Raw genomic sequence first — 16,638 nt, 5'->3', positions numbered from 1 at the left:
AGTAAAAAAAGGTGTATATACCTTTTTTAAACTTATCTCCCTATCTCACCCAACCACTTTCCTGCTGTCAGTGGGTCTATTTACATGCTTGTTAAGTATACGCTAAGGTACACAGTCGAGATCACAAAACCTGATTTTCAGGAATTGGGGCCCTGTTCAGATAATCTCACATCAGACGCTCCTTTGAATTGTGGCTTCACCATGCCCAATCAATCACAACCTTGTCTGTCCCGATCACTAATTTCCCAGCTCTTTATGATGCTGGTGATTTAGTAGCAGTAAAGCTATTTGCCCTACCCTTTCTGGTGGGAAAATTGCCCCTGTAAAACAGTCCCGGGTAAACACAGGAGAGAGACAAAGTAGACTTTCAGCAGCAGGAAAGAGAGGACAGAGAGGGGAGGAGGGGAAGAGAGACAACCAGCAGGACAAAATAAATTGGAGCCCCCCCCAAAAAAAAAAAGTCGAATGACAAGAAGGTCAGAATAGAAACACAAGGGTTTTTAAAAAAAAAAGTCAGAAAGCCATTTGGGAAGAAAGATGTGGAGAACATGTGGAGGCCATGTGTCCCAACAGGTCAGTGTCAGCCTCACATTTCCCCAGAAGACAAAAAAAAACACATTACTGAGGCTGTGTGACACAAGCCGAAAGGAAGGGGAAAGCGAGGAATCAACTCTGCTGGGGGGGGACGCAGGAGCCGGGAAATGGGACTCCAGAGAGGGGGCAGCTACTGAAGAAGTAGACTTGAAGTAGAACAATCTTCTATTGTTATGGCTGAGGAAGCAGATAAACAGGAGCCAAGCGCAAATTTGCTACCCTCATGACTCTCTGCATGTGGGTTTTTCTTTTTTGCATGGATTAATCCACAGAGGATGCTTCCAGACAACTGGTTCGAAGATATTACGCCAAAGCAATAAGTGTCCCACACATTCCGGCACATTTCCCAGTCACTTCCCTTACAGCAAACAGCCCGCTCCCTGGAGGAAGCAGGTTTGTTGCAGCAGAGCGCCCAACCAAACAGGGAATTGTGCCACCTAAATACGCCAGTATGCGGCTGAAACCCGTCCAAAAATAGCAGGAGTCCGGAAGCACCCTGAGAAGGCCTTGTCCATGCACCACAGAATCCCCGCAGGACATTTTGCTGCCTGAGGTGAAGAAGCAAATGCCTGCTTTCCCTCCCTCCACAGTCAAGTTGTATAGTATTCCCCTCAACGTGCACAGAAGCTGAATTTAAAAGGAGCATCTTCTCTCAGATATGGAGCAAAGAGATTTCACAGCTATTCCACCTGCCTGCTCTTCCCATAGAAGATATGGGGAGCAAAAGCCAAAGGAGTTCGCCTGTAGGCCTAGGAGACCCTGTCCTAAAGTCCCAAGATGTGCTCACAGACGATCACAAAGCAACAGATTTGGCTCATTTTCACGGTTTCTACATTTTAAAATCTTTCCTAAGCAGGAAATTACACACAGCTTTTGATTTCCCTCCTTGCTTTGAAAAAAAAAAAGTCCATTTTGGAGATCGCCAAAGAGAAGCGGATCTGTCCACGTCTGAGGTCCTGGAAACTACAGCTTTATTAAATACTCTTCTTGAATTGCCTGTGCTGTTGTTGACTTCTTTCAGCCGTTCTCCCAGGCGGGCAGACTAGGCAAACGAGCGTGTCAAAATGTTTTGTGTATGTGTTATGTTTGCGTGTGTCTGTGCGTTACCTATTTCAGAAACCTTTCGCCGCGCATAATATTTACCCAGCAGACTCCTTCAATTTGCCTGGAGCTATTTTGGTCTGCCCCGCAAATATGTGTGTTAAGCGCCGTTATGAAAAGTAGCCAGTGTCCATTGCTGTGTGTGTGTGAGAGAGAGGTGTTTCGCAGCTCAGGAACCGCCACTTGCAATTTAGAAAGGATAAAAATCACCAGAGGTTCCCCCAGACTGGTTGCTGGGGCTGGTAAGCGGAGAGTAAATGAATACTGGATATAATTATACTTCATAAGTCACAGGCTAAATAAAGTGGTGCTGGTGGGAAGACCTCAGGCGTGGGGGCCAAAGGTGGCCAGCCTTTCCACATGGCCTTTGACATCTCTCCAAGGCCACACCCATCACTTGTCCTATTTTCCCCCAAAGGTTTCTGCCTAGTTGAATGTATCCTTGAACTCTGATCATGCCTTTGGCTGGCCTGAATGGAGGTCAGAGAGGGGAGATGAACTCCCCCAAAAGAGGGCACAGAGATTTGCAGAATTTTTTTCAAGCGCTGATTTATGTGCACAGTTGCAAATCATTACACATTTAGGAAAGCTGGTTTTCTGCTGGGCATCTGGATGCTTCTCGAGGTATCACAACCAATAATAATAATTTATTATTTATACCCCGTCCATCTGGCTGGGCGGCTTCCAACAAAATATTAAAATACAGTAATGCATCAAACATTAAAAGCTTCCCTAAACAGGGCTGCCTTCAGATGTCTTCAAGTCTGGTAGTAGTTGTTCTCTTTGACATCTGGTGGGAGGGCGTTCCACAGGGTGGGTGCCACTACCAAGAAGGCCCTCTGCCTGGTTCCCTGTAACTTGGCTTCTCGCAGTGAGGGAACCGCCAGAAGGCCTTTGGCACTGGACCTCAATGTCTGAGCTGGACGATGGGGGTGGAGACGCTCCTTCTGATATACTGGACCGAGGCTGTTTAGGGCTTTAAAAGTCAGCACAAACACTTTGAATTGTGCTCGGAAACATACTGGGAGCCAATGTAGGTCTTTCAAGACCGGTGTTATGTGGTCTCAGCGGCTGCTCCCAGTCACCAGTCTAGCTGCCAAACTCTTGCATGTCTCTGTTTGGATACAACTAGACATTGTTTCTACTGGACCTTTTGAAATGGCACTGATTTAATACAATCTCAGAATTGGAGAGTTGGAAGGGACCACGAGGGTCATCAAGTCCAACCCCCTGCAATGCAAGAACCTTTTGCTCAACATGGGGCTCGAATCTGCAACCTGAGATTAAGAATTGTTGGGTGAAAGATTATTGCATTGCAGAGGGTTGGACCAGGATAGCCTCGTGGTCCTTTCCAATTCTATGCTCTACCAACTGAGCTATCCCAGGGATTTAAACTGCTGATTTCCAAAACGAGCTGATTTTTGAGTTCTTCATAATTCATAAGCGGGGCCAGATTTAGGTTGGACGAGGCCCTAAGCGACTGAAGGTAAAGGGGCCCTTTATATGTCCAGCTGTCCTTTAGTCAACAACAAATTGTCACTGTTTTTTGTGCTGAATATATGCTATATGGTAATTTATGGACCAAATAGGTATCTAAAGCCATTCACACATGCAGAATGCAGGCACCCTATATATAGAAACGAGCAAACCGGTGATATTTTAGGGAGCGGGCTAGCAGGCAAGGCCATTACTTACATCATAGGAGCCTACACAACACAAAACACTGTTGCTGTATGTAGGTTTTATTTTATTGGCTTTTTATCTTATATTTTGGAAATGTACATCCAGTTTTTTTCCCTTTAAATTTTTTTGGGGTCCCCAAGATAGTGGGGCCCTAAGCTATAGCTTGTTTAGCTTATACGTAAATCCGGCACTGTTCATGAGTAATGCCTGGTACGAGGCAGCTAGTTCAGAAATAACAGGTATAATTTAAACAGATATACAGTATGTCTCACTATTTTAGGGGAAGGCTGTGACCAGGCAACCTGTGTGCTTACTCAGTCTGCTGTCCAGACACTCATTGCTGATGGGCAACATCAAGAGCCTTGCTCTCCTCTTTAAACCAGACTTAAACCAGACTGCTCTTCAGATAGAGGGCTGTTCTCCGTAAAGTTGGGCACACCACCCTGGAGGGCCAGGCGAAAATAGAAGGGAAAATGGAAGTCAGCACGGTTTATTCACAATGGCTGTCATCACACTCCTGAGAAAACCCACTTCATGCCCCTTTATAAGGCTTGCCCCCCTACCGATCCTCCAGGCACCTGTTGATTTCCCCCCCTGCCCCAACCTCGCGAGCTCATTCAATATATTGGAGAGCAGCTTGGGGCAAGCAGGTCCAAAACCACTCATCAATTCAACACAAGCACCTGTTGCAGAAGTTGATGGACCAGAACATGAAAACGGACTTTGAAAGCTGAGCGATGCAAAAGAGAGACCCGGCAGATGGAATGGTCTGTGGCTGGGAGCAAGAGAGGGGAACGCATGCAAGTTCGGTGCGCCCAAGAGGATACGAGGCTATGGCAACTCCATCAAAAACGTGAACTAAAGGAACAAGCTGTGTAAACACTTCTATCTGCTCAAGGCCTCTTGAGGGAGCCTGGGCAACAGCAAAAGATCATTTGCAAAACTCTTTCAGGTCATCGGGTGGTTAATACATTACAGGAAGATAAGCCAGGTCTCTCTAAAAACCTAAGGCTGCGTACAGATGTATATGGAAACAGGGTTGTATTTTGGCGGGTTGCTGTTCTGCTAATCCCACTTTCAGTTTTGTATATATGGCCCTCAGCAGGCTTCCTCAACCTCGGCCCTCCAGATGTTTTGAGACTACAATTCCCATCATCCCTGCTAGCTAGGGATCATGGGACTTGTAGGCCAAAAACATCTGGAGGAGTGAGGTTGAGGAAGCCTGGCCTTCAGTTTAAAACCTGCCTCCCTGTTCTTCAGATGGGTTTCCTCACTTTAACTTTTGGGATTCCCCACTCCCATGGTGATCTTGCTTTAAATGTTTGTTCAGCACTTCTTCGACCTTTTTGTTTGACTGCTTCAGAAAAGGATGGAGGCTGGCCTTCTGGAATAGCATTAAGGGCTAGGCAATTGACGATGTGCACAGTCCTTACCGCTTTGCAAATGGCACAAGAGACGGCCAATCAGCACTGCATGCAGATCCATCTTGTACCCAACCTGGAAGCAACAACCACAACCTCTTATCTAGTGGGGGAAAGTGGTATGTTTGTTCAAACTGCAGTGTTGAGGCGTGCATGCAATCGGCTGTGGTTTTGTCGAGTGTGAGGGTGTTCCACAGCCCCGTTGCAGCCAGAAGCGAACACAACCCGCGTCTGCGCATCACAATTCGCTGCTTCTGTGCATGCACGTGACGTCATTTTGACCGTCTGCGCATGCGGCGAAACCCGGAAGTAACGCGCTCCATTACTTCCGGGTCGCCGCAGCGCACAACCCCAAAATACTTATACTGAAGCTACTTCAACCTGAGGTATGACTGTACCTCTGTCCTGTATGTGACAAGTTGCCTCACTCTTGTCTAATGGTAGGGCCGGCCCTGGCAGCCAGCCACAGTGGGCAAACGGTTCCTCTCAGGCCTGGTTGGTATGAAGGCATCTTCCTAGGAAGCTTTTAAGACCGCTGGTCCATTTCGCTCTGTACCATCTACAGAAGTGCTAGAAAACATGGAGCCCTGCAGATGTCCCTGCACTACAACTCCCATCATCACTGGCCAGGCTTGCTGGAGCAGATGGGAGCTGTAGCCGCCATGTTGGCTTGGTCTGCATTGGCTGGTGGTAGCTCTCCAGGGGTTTCAGAGCTGAGGATGCCAGAGGTTGAAAACGGGGACCTTTTGCACACAAAGCACGCTCTCTCTACTACAAAGCCACGGTGCTGCCCCCTTATGCTCCTTCCTGAATTCCTAAGACGGCTCCTTCAAGGAATCAGTAAGAGAGACCTTGATCATGGATGCTCCTGCATCTGGAGCGTTGCAGGCGATATTGCAACCTCCCTGCCGTCGAATTATGCGTTTCTTGGACCTTGTCCACGTGGAGGATTCTGGCACTTCTGCGGAGCCATTTGCATGTGCTGGCACGAGAGCAAACCCCCAAGAGGAGGAATGTTGCACCTGTGTAAACTGCTGGGAGGATATCAGAGGCTTCAAATTAAGAAATTTGTGATGTGTGAGATTATGTTTATTCCTGCCTTTGATCCCGGGGCCCCCTTTGATACCCAAACGCCCAGTCTCTCTCTCTCCCCCCCCAATTCTCTTTGGTTGGAAGACTCCTGCAGTACAGTGGTACCTCTGGTTAAGAACTTAATTAGTTCCAGAGGTCCGTTCTTAACCTGAAACTGTTCTTAACCTGAGACACCACTTTAGCTAATGGGGCCTTCTGCTGCCGCCATGCCGCTGCCGCGCAATTTCTGTTCTCATCCTGAAGCAAAGTTCTTAACCCAAGGTACTATTTCTGGGTTAGCGGAGTCTGTAACCTGAAGCGTCTGTAAGCTGAAGCGTCTGTAACCCAAAGTACCACTGTAATGGAGTGGCCGAGGATCATAGAATCGTAGAGTTGGAACCGACCACAAGTGTCATCTAGTCCAACCCGCCTTGCAAGGCAGGAATCTTTTGCCCAAACCTAAAACCCTAAGATTAAGGGTCTCACGACCTACCAGCTGAGCTATCCCAGGTATTGGATCATGTCTGTATGGATAGTGAGTTGACTGCACTTAAAGAACCAAGCTCTCGTATAGAGCTGCTTCAAATGTATGTTGGAAGTGTAAGGAGAAGGAAGGCGCATTCTACCACATATGGTGGACGACATGCAAGAGAACAAAAGCATTCTGGGAAATGATATATAATGAGTTGAAAAAAATGTTTAAAATAACGTTTGTGGGAAAACCAAAGGCTTTTTTACTAGGAATTTTAGGTGCAAAGATATCAAAGGAGCAGAAACAATTATTTATGTATGTGACAACAGCAGCACAGATACTACTGGCCCAGAGATGGAAAGAAGATAAAAGTCCTAACCAGAGATGAATGGCTGATGAAGACAATGGACTATGGCGAAATGGCAAAAATGACCAGGAAAATCAGAAACCAAGAAGAGAGGAACTTTAATAAGGAATGGGGAAAATTTGCAATGTATTTAAGAGAACACTGTAAGCAACTAAAGACCTTGGCAGGATTTGAGTAACGCTTGTAATGTACTAAAAACCAAGGAAAAAATGGATTATTTAAGAAAAATAGAGAAAATATGTGAGGCAGTTGAAAAAGATTGAAAATGGTAACCATGGAAGGGTGGAGGGGAGTCCTAGGATTCAGAGAATCCTAAATGTTGATAATGATGCTTAATGTTTGGATTTAAATGTGCAGTGTAAAACTCAATAAAAAAAAGATTATACAAAAAAATAAAATAAAAAACAAAGAACCAGGCTCTCTGACAGGTTGTGACCCAACACCACTACATACCACGAGTCACCTTTCCACCACCTCTGGTGTAATTACAGTAAAAAGGAGCACTTGCCTTAGGAGTCTCCTCACAAATCTCAGCACCTTTAACAAACTACCATTCCCAGGATTCTTTAGGGAAAGCCACTGTTAAAAGTGGCAGGATAGTGCTTTTAAATGAATAGTGAAGATGCTCCAGCTCCCATTCATATTTCAGCATCATTGCATGGCAGCTTCCACTCCAAGTCAGTGGGGCTCACTCTGGAATACTTCCCCTTGGATTGTATCCTACCGTGGTTTGCAGACCATGGCTGGTCCACAAACACCACCAAGGTGTTCCAAAGAAAGACTGTGGAACAGGCAACTCCTGACAGGTTGCGTTCCAAGGCACCGCACATTTAAGTGAAATCGTACTGGGAACACCATTGAAAAAGCCTGCCAACAGCCTCTGGAAACCCTTTAAAAACCGAAAAGCCACCAAACTCCACCACCATCGCTCCCTCCAAACCTCCCTGCTCAAACTCTACAGGAGGCCTCAAAGCCTTGTGGGATTGCTAGATACCATTTTTGCGCCATTTTCACCATTTTTGTGCTCTTTTAGGGCTGTTTCTGCCCCTTCTTGTGCTACTTCCTGGTTTGTGGTGATGTGTACTGTCATGTGTGCCTTGAACATGCATAAATGAGGAGTTGCATGTATCTGCCTTTGGCCCTGTGGGTGATGGTGACCCCCTGCCTTATGATGGAGCCGGCAGCCATTTTGACCAGAGCCAGATTATCGAAAAGGAGACAGCAGCCATTTGGACCAGAGCCTAGTTATCAATAAGGCCCTGGTACAGAACTTAGGATTTTCATAGGGTGGCATTGAACGAAGTCTTACTCAGAGCAGACCCACTGAAATTAATGAAGTAAGTTAGAGCCATTAATGGACGTACTCTCTCTGAGTAAAATGTAGTTGACTACCACCCCACAATATGGCACTGGTTTGGCCTAATAATTTTTGTCTAAACCAGTTTTTCCAACTTGGGTCTCCAGCTACTTTTGGACTACAACTCCCATCATCCCCAACTAGCAGGGCCAGCAATCAGGGATGATGGGAAATGTAGTCCAAAAAAAAAAATCAAAAAAAAATCTGGCGACTCAAGTTTGGGAAACACTGTTCTAAACCTTTTTAACTGATAGAGGCCCTTCCTTAATGTGGCACCTATTTGGGTGTAGACACCAGCACTGAAGAAAACAATGTTCTTTAAAATGCAAATTCTGTATGCATTTTTATATGCTGAACAACAAAAACGATGTTTATTAAGTGGTCGGGCCTAGACCCTCAGTGATTTTCAAGTGGAAGAAAAAGCTTGAGAACTGCTATTCCAGAGAACGATATTATTATTTTTGCCCCATTTTGTTACTGTCGTCGTTGCTTGGCTACCCTTTTTGTTTATTTTTGGTTTTAAAAACAAATCTAGACCTCTTCCCAGCTGCCACTCATCTGTGAGTCTCACCATTCAAAAAGTTCTTCAGAGTTCAGGCAACGCATCTCGCCGTGATAGAACATATTTAAGGTCAGTTTCAGAAACTGGAAGCCTCAGACATCCCTCTGCCCTCCTTCTAGGAAACATCTGTTCCGCTCAGCCACATGAAGAAACACCACTAATTTGCTGCACTTGTTTAGTGAGCTGAAAACATCTTTCTCCTTCCCAACTGCGTAAAGCTATACACACTTACTTGGGAGTAGGGATGGAGGAGAAATTTGATTCAGTACGCATTTAAAGCAGACACTATCACACTTTCTTGAAATAACCTGAGGACCAAAAACACAGTTATCCTTTGAAATTCTCATTTCCCTGCATTTTGTGATGCAGTTCTCCAACCAAGGATTACAGAAATGCATTCTATTAGGGAAAGCGTGTGTAAAAATGAAGGGATTGGTGAGAATAGCGTACTATTGGAGTAAAGGTAAAGGGACCCCTGACCAGTCGTGGCTGACTCTGGGGTTGCGGCGCTCATCTCGCTTTACTGGCCGAGGGAGCCGGCGTACAGCTTCCGGGTCATGTGGCCAGCATGACTAAGCCGCTTCTGGCGAACCAGAGCAGCACACGGAAATGCCGTTTACCTTCCCGCCAGAGTGGTACCTATTCATCTACTTGTACTTTGACGTGCTTTCGAACTGCTAGGTTGGCAGGAGCAGGGACCGAGCAACGGGAGCTCACCCCGTTGTGGGGATTCGAACCGCCAACCTTCTGATCGGCAAGTCCTAGGTTCTGTGTAATTGCTTGCAAAGCCAGGTGGCCCAGAGAGCCACATTTCAGATGAGGCAATTCCTCTAGGTATAGTTTTGCCTGCAAAATTACTCCGGTATTTAGAGAGGAAACTTTGTCCTCAGAAAAAAGAGTGCATTCTTCTTCTTCTGTACTAAGGAAGGGAGTAGGATTATTTTGAAGGTCAATTCTAGATAACATTTTTTAAAAAAACAACCAACCCAAACAAACCAAGAGCACAGAAATGTCTTCGGCTACTGTAGGTCCTTGTGACCTCGGAGTTCTGCTTGGCAAAACATCTGTGCATAGGCTTTTAAGCCCTGAAAACTTTAATTAGTTGGGTTATCAAATTACCTTCTTTTCTTTTTTGCACCTTTGTTAAAAATGCGGACCAGCCGGCCTCTTATTGCTTAAACGCATTTAACTCATATGCTGCCGCCATAACAGAGGAAGCACAGCATAAACACAGATTAAAGCTCTGTGCTTTAATCTGACATGGGTGGTACCACTATCTCAAGGCCTGGTGGCGATTATCAACCCCGACAGCGGTGCAAACCGCCCCACACCAAATGGCTGAGGTCAGCCAGCAACACATGCAAGCAGCTGGCAGATAGCACAAGGTCAATCACTCCCTGCCTGCAAAGGAATCCAAATCAAGTCTGTTTTTATTATGTCTTCGGTGTCTTGTGACTCCACCACCCTAATATATGGCCAGGGAGGGAGGAATTAACAGGTGTGGCCCCTGTAGGGCTTTTTCTCCCTAGTATACTGAAAGGCACTTGCAATTTCGGGCACAGCTTGGGTGGTATAAGTTAATGGTTCACACAACACTTTGCATCTGAAGCCTCCAGTTAAGACAGATAGAATCTTTATTTGCATCAGCCACCAACCATAGCAATAAATTGCACCAAAGACAGAACTAGATGGTTAGCTATAGAAAGTACGTTCTGGAAGTTTAAAGATAAAGGGATCCCTGACCATTAGGTCCAGTCGTGGCCGACTCTGGGGTTGCGGCGCTCATCTCGCTTTACTGGCATGTGGCCAGCATGACTAAACTGCTTCTGGCGAACCAGAGCAGCGCACGGAAACGCCGTTTGCCTTCCCGCTGGAGCGATACCTATTTATCTACTTGCACTTTTTGGTGTGCTTTCGAACTGCTAGGTTGGCAGGAGCAGGAACCGAGCAACGGGAGCTCACCCCGTCACGGGGATTTGAACCGCCAACCTTCTGATCGGCAAGTCCTAGGCTCTGTGGTTTAACCCACAGCGCCACCCGCATCCCAATCCATACAAATGGCAGAATTAATACATAGTCCTTTTGCCACAGATAAAACAGGTGAACCAATAGGCTTTCTTTTGATTAAAAAACTGAGCAGTGTTAGGAAGTTAATCAAATAATAGATCTTATTCTAATTGCCCCTGCTAATTTTTTATTTTTATTTTTGCAGTTTTTGCCGTTATCTTGATCTGCTGGAAGAAAAGACGCAGTAGCAATGGTTGAGTGACCTGGTATGGACAATAGCAGAAGGGTAATAACCTCACTCCTCAAATCTTTATAAAGAGTGCAAGCACACGGGCTACTGACATTCCGTTAAGTTGCTCAAGCTCCACACATGGCAAAAGCAACTGAATGCTACCTTTGGTTATGACATCTATGGTGCTGCACCAGTGGAACTGCCTAAACTACAGCCCTGCGTTATTATGCATTATTTAAAACACTTACGTATACATTGCTGGCTATTTAAGAATATCAAAGTGGTGTGCAAAACATAAAAATTGTACAACAAATGATTAAAAAGCAATGTAACAAAACACCTGTTTATAATCTGCACAGCGACCCAACAAACTCACCCACCGATGTCAGTAATCAGGGGGGTGCTTGGGTCAACAAGAAGGTCTTTAGCAGATGCTGAGAACCAAAAGCAGGTAGGGCATGCTAGAATTCTCAAGGAAGGCTCTTCGGTGTAGGGGGTCACCACCCTTAAGACTCCACTCACAGCGGTCACAAGATGGATGGAAAACACGGCCTGTGCCATTATGAGTAGCCAGGAAGCAGAACAAAAAACATCCAGCAATGTTGGTGCAGGAAGGCATGGAATAATATATGAAGAGACCTGCTGGATCACGCCAAAGGCCCATTTGGTCCAAAGTTCTGTTCTCACAGTGACCGGTGAGATGCTTAAGGGGAACTCCAAAGCACAGCAGAACCCTCCCTGTTTGCCACCCCAAACAACTAGAATGCAGAAGCATACTTCCTTGGCAGCTGAGGCAGAACACAGCCATTGTAAGCCACAATATTGCCATATGCACATTCATGGAGTGAAACAAAATAATCAAAGGGTTAATAATAATAATAATAATAATAATAGGGCATATATTAGGGCAGTTCAAGAAGTGTCAAGAAGTACTGAGGAAGGATGTCTGCAAACCCCAACGTCCATTTTGCACGCATCAGATAACCTGTTGCAGATATAAAAGATGCTACTTTATACCCAGCACACAGCCTCCAAAACTGAGTCTTGTACTGCTGCAATCTTCCACTCATGCCACAGCTAGAAACTTCACCTGTCTGTGGCTTGTTGCAATCAATGGGACCATCTTATACCTGACACTCAAACTGTCAACAGGCTGCAGACGGGAGCAGTGACATCTCGAGTATCTTTATGGAAAAGCTATGTCTAATTCTACAAGCCTTACATGTCACTGTTATAGTATGGCCCCTATTGTGCTTGTTCTGCATTAAAACACGATGGGCGTTTAATTTATCCCTCTGGGTCTCTTGAAGCTTTGTTTTGAGAGCTATTAATTGTCTGTATTTGAAATGGAACAAAACTGCAAACTTTGCTATTCTCCACCCCTGGCTTTGACATTTGCTTCTGGATTTCTCAAGGTGAAACTCCCCTCTCCCGTAATGTGGTTTGCCTATCAACAAAAAAACACTTATCGAAAAGAGCGCTCCTCACACCCCAAAGTTAAGTTGGACTTTAGGGGATAAAATATACCAAATACTACGTTTAAAATGAAGCTGCGTTGGGAAGGGTTTGTTTGTTTGTGAACTTCGGAAGCAAAATAATTTCTGATGCAAGTAAGCAGCCGTGAAACAAGCAATAAAGGATAGAATTGTAGAGTTGCAAGGGACCACAAGGGTCATCTAGTCCAACCCCCTGCAATGCAGGAATCTTTTGCTCAATGTGGGGCTTGAACCCACAACCCTGAGATGAAGAGTCTCATGCTCTACCAACTGAGCTATCCCAGAGCTGGATGAGTACTGTAATGACCCACAAGCAGGAGGCTGCACTTAACCAGAGTCCTGCTGGATCTCAACAAAGGAATATTTACTCCAGTATCCTGTTTTTACAAGTGTCAACCAGAGGCATATAGGAGACCAGCAAGACAGAAGTAACGCTTCTCTTTTTAGCAGACAAACCATGCCAGTTCAACCATCACTTACCCACCACGTTTACTTAGACCCTAGGTCAACAGCACCCGATGCCCAACCACATTCGTAAGGCTCATCATCACCTCTCCCATCGATTACGCAGTTCCCCCCCTTGTTTCCAGATCTCCAGCGGAACTCATCCAACACAGGGGTCCCAATTGCTGAATTAACCTTTATAGGTTCTCATCCTTTTCTCTGGGGTTCTTAAATCTCACCACCACCACGTCCAAAGCCACAGATACACTGCAGGCAGTAAGTAAACAGGTGTAGCTCCCTCTCTCCCAACCGCAGGAAGCGAGGGTGTGAGAAAAACCCAGCTAGACCAGATTCAATTCAGCATCCTGTTCCCAACAGCATCCAGCCAGATCCCTCTGGAAAAAAATTGCATGAAGCCAACAGCCATTGCCCCGTGTCTGGTATTCACAGATACAGTGCTACTGAATGTGGAGGTTCCATTCAGTTGTGGCACGGCAATAGCCATGGATAAAAACAGATCACCCACCATTAATGTGTCCAAAATCCCCTCCTAAAATGCCAACTAAGTTAGTGGGCATCTCCGTAATAAAATAAGCTTCCAAAGCAGGCATAGGCAAACTCGGCCCTACAACTACAACTCCCATCATCCCTAGCTAACAGGACCAGTGGTCAGGGATGATGGGAGTTGTAGTCCCAAAAACATCTGGAGGGCCGAGTTTGCCTATGCCTGTTCCAAAGTGTCTTTGAAGTGAGTCACCATTCTCTCTGCCTCAGCTTCTCATCTGCAAAATGGGGGTAGTAATACTTGTCTGCGCTTACAGGCTGCTAAAAGGATCACTGCCCTGGCTTGCACCCCCTCCCCACGCCTTCCCCTGCTGTCAAATTTCCTATGTCAAATTTCAGATTGCAAGCTCCTCAGGGGAGAGACCTGCACTCTTGCTGACGGCATGGCAGGAACGAGAGAACACAGCGATGTCCTTGTGCGCAAAACAAAATAGCCTATCTAATGGCACTCCTCATTAACAACTATTAGCATTTCTACATGGCAGGTTGCTGTTTTAAGTGCAGAGATACAGCTTGTAAAAATGGGGGGGGGGGAGAGTTGGCGATGCAAAATGAGATTTTGACATTTTAAAAACTCACACACATGAGAGACCATTGGTTCATCCTTCCAAACTCAGCCCTTGCAACTCCCCTCCCACAGGGGCAGAATTTGCTAATTCTGGGCGAGGACAAAAATTTGGCGCCCTCTAAATATTTCTTATTTTCACAATAATTCCTTTTGGCACAGTTACTTTTAAAATGGATCTTCTCGAGTAGGTACCCGAATAAATATAGGTTTTAAAAAATATTATTATTTTGTGCCCCCTCAGCTGGGCACCACCCTAAAGGCGCTGGCTCCTGAGCATGTTTGGAGGGAACCAGGTAACGAACGAGACTCACCGCAATGAGCGCGGGGTTCCTCTGCTCCCCCCCTCCAGAGGCCGATCCGGGCTGCTCTCCGTTGATCCCACTCCTGCCACCAGTCGTCCCGTTGCTGATCAGCTGCTGGCGATAGTAGTCCGCCGGAGGGGGCGCTGCAGCGTTCGCAGAAGGCGCCGAAGCCGCGATGCTGCCGCCTCCTCCGCTGTGACCATTGGCCGCTGCTGCCTTGCTGTGCTTCCCTCCTTTCCTGGCCGCCTGGCCGTGCTGCACCAGGTTGAGGAGTTGCAAGGTGCTCTCCCGCTCGCGGCTCGAGCTCTCCGCCCGGCCCCGCTCGTAGCGCCCCTCGCAGCTCAGGTGGTGCTGGCGGCAGATGGCGATGCGCGCCCGCAGCCGCTCCACGATCGCGCTGTGCACCCGCGGCGCCGCCACCGAGCCGCCGCCGCCTCCCAGGAGACCCGGGGCTTGGGGGGGAGCCGTGTCCCCCATCCCCGCAGCCTCAGGCCCCTTCTCTTTTGCAAAGGGCTTGTTGATCCACTCTCACGAGAACCAGAAACCGGCTCTTCTCTCCGGAACGGCTGCGACTCTTGCGCTCCTCTCTCGTGCAAACCGGGGCAGATCGCTTGCCCGATTTTAGTCCAGCGGGCTCTTTACAAAGTCGCCGCCAGCGCCATCCTTTTTGCAGGTTCCCCGAGCAAAGCAACAGACTTCAGCAGCGGGGGGCGAAGCTTGCCAGCAGGGGCGGCTGCAGACTTGCAAGCTACAGCCATTTAAATCGCGGTGCAAACCACTGATAGGGGTTATTTTCCCTCCCCCTTTCCTTTTTTTTTTTAAAAAAAAATCCTCCACCACGAGGTCTGATTAAGGCTTGCTGAAAAGCATCGCAGCAAAGTTTTTACAGCAATGCATTTTAGGGAGAATTTGTAATAATAAATAAGCAGATAGCCAAAGCTGGGTAGCGTGCTTTTTTGGGGGGGGGAGGGGAAAAGAAGCCAATTGGCAAAAAGGTGTGGAAAGACACACACACCCCTTCTCTTGAGCGCAAAAAAGAAAGGGACGCGTGAAAGTGAGCGCGAGCGTGGAGGAAGGGTCGTGTGGACGGGTGACACGAGGTTCCCTGAAGTTGCTCGCAAGAGCAGCGATCGGAATGGGGCGCGTTGGCTGGATGCCGGAGGGATGGGAGAAGCGAGCCCGGAGAGTTTTGAAATTTGTTGCTTTCTCTTTCGCCTACCTCTGTCTTTTAAAACCCGGTTGTTGTTGTTTTTGCACAGGCTCCTGCTCAAAGAGTATCTCCTTTTAAGTCAAAGGAAAAGCAAGACGGCTTACTGGTTCCCGGTGTCATTAAGTTCAGACGCGGTTCTCCAATGAATCCAACCCATGCTTGGGAGACGCGGACGGGCAGATGGTTTCTCCGAAGGGTGGGCGATCCTTAAGTGTCCCTCCCTCCCGTGCCACGGAAAAAAGCCAGCTCCGATCTCGATGCAAAAAGCCCTCCCCGCATCCTCGTGCTCCTTTTTGTCTACTTCCAGAAAAGCTGATCAAAGCACCCAGGAACGCGGCGGGGGAGAGAGAGAGGAGGCGGGTGGGGGGAAGAGTTGGTGGGAGTAAAAGCAGAAATCACGACTCCCAACGATCAGCTAATTCACAAACCAGCTCGAAACTTACAAACTTCCAGCTCTCCGCCTCCAGACCCGTCCGATGCCGCGAGATTCCTCGGTCAATTTGTATATTCCATCCCTTCCCAGACTTGGGATCTGGTGAGTTTTTGTTGCTGTTGCAATGTCTCTCCAAAGCGCGCTGGACGGTGGTGGTCGCTGCTGCTGCTGCCGCCCTGCCCTCTGCACTTGCCGGTTTAAGAAGAGAGCAGAAAGCTTGCAGTGTTCCCCCCTCCCCCTTTTCCTTCGCTTGTCTCGTGCTTTAAGCCGCCAGGCTGCTACGACTGCACGGCGCGGGGGTTGCAGATACACAGGATTTCATTGTGCTCGCATAGAATCTGAGCAGCGGCGGCAACAGCAGCAGCAGCAAACATGAGACTGACGGGGAGCCCTGGCGGAAGGCTGGCACCGTTGCGCGGAAAAAGTCGCCGTTCCCAGAAATGAAGGGCAAGGAGACGCCTGCCGGCCAAACCCTCTCGTTGCAGGGAGCTTCCGTTTACTTAAAAAGCCCGCTTTCCCACGTTATGCTCGGGCACTCGCGATCAAATCAGGGGGCGCTGATACATGTGCATTTCAAAAGGCTAACGCTGTGCCCGTGGAAGTAAAACCCGACACAAATCTACGCGCCACCAGAAAGCAGCCATAGCCTTTCGAAAGCAGGCTGCTCCTCTACATGTGAATCGGACCTTGCCAGGTGCTTTGGGGGCATAGTAACACTGGTATAGTGTACGCACCTGGAAGGATAGCACAAGGT

The 16,638-nt window shown here is 47.4% G+C and overlaps 1 protein-coding gene across 1 annotated transcript in view; it reads right to left on the bottom strand.

The window, feature by feature from the left end:
- Positions 1-16,321, bottom strand: part of MAML2 (mastermind like transcriptional coactivator 2) — a 150,330-nt gene extending 134,009 nt beyond the window's left edge. Inside the window, exon 1 of the mRNA XM_081197618.1 lies at positions 14,251-16,321. Coding sequence (XP_081053744.1) covers positions 14,251-14,718 — 468 coding nt within the window. The 5' untranslated portion in view covers positions 14,719-16,321. The remainder of the gene's footprint in view (positions 1-14,250) is intronic.
- Positions 16,322-16,638: the final 317 nt, after the last annotated feature.

This window comes from Podarcis bocagei (assembly GCF_964188305.1).
Source record: "Podarcis bocagei genome assembly, chromosome: 6".
Taxonomy (NCBI): domain Eukaryota; kingdom Metazoa; phylum Chordata; class Lepidosauria; order Squamata; family Lacertidae; genus Podarcis; species Podarcis bocagei.
Note: the sequence above shows the minus strand (reverse complement) of the source record. Positions and strands in the feature narration are given on the sequence as shown.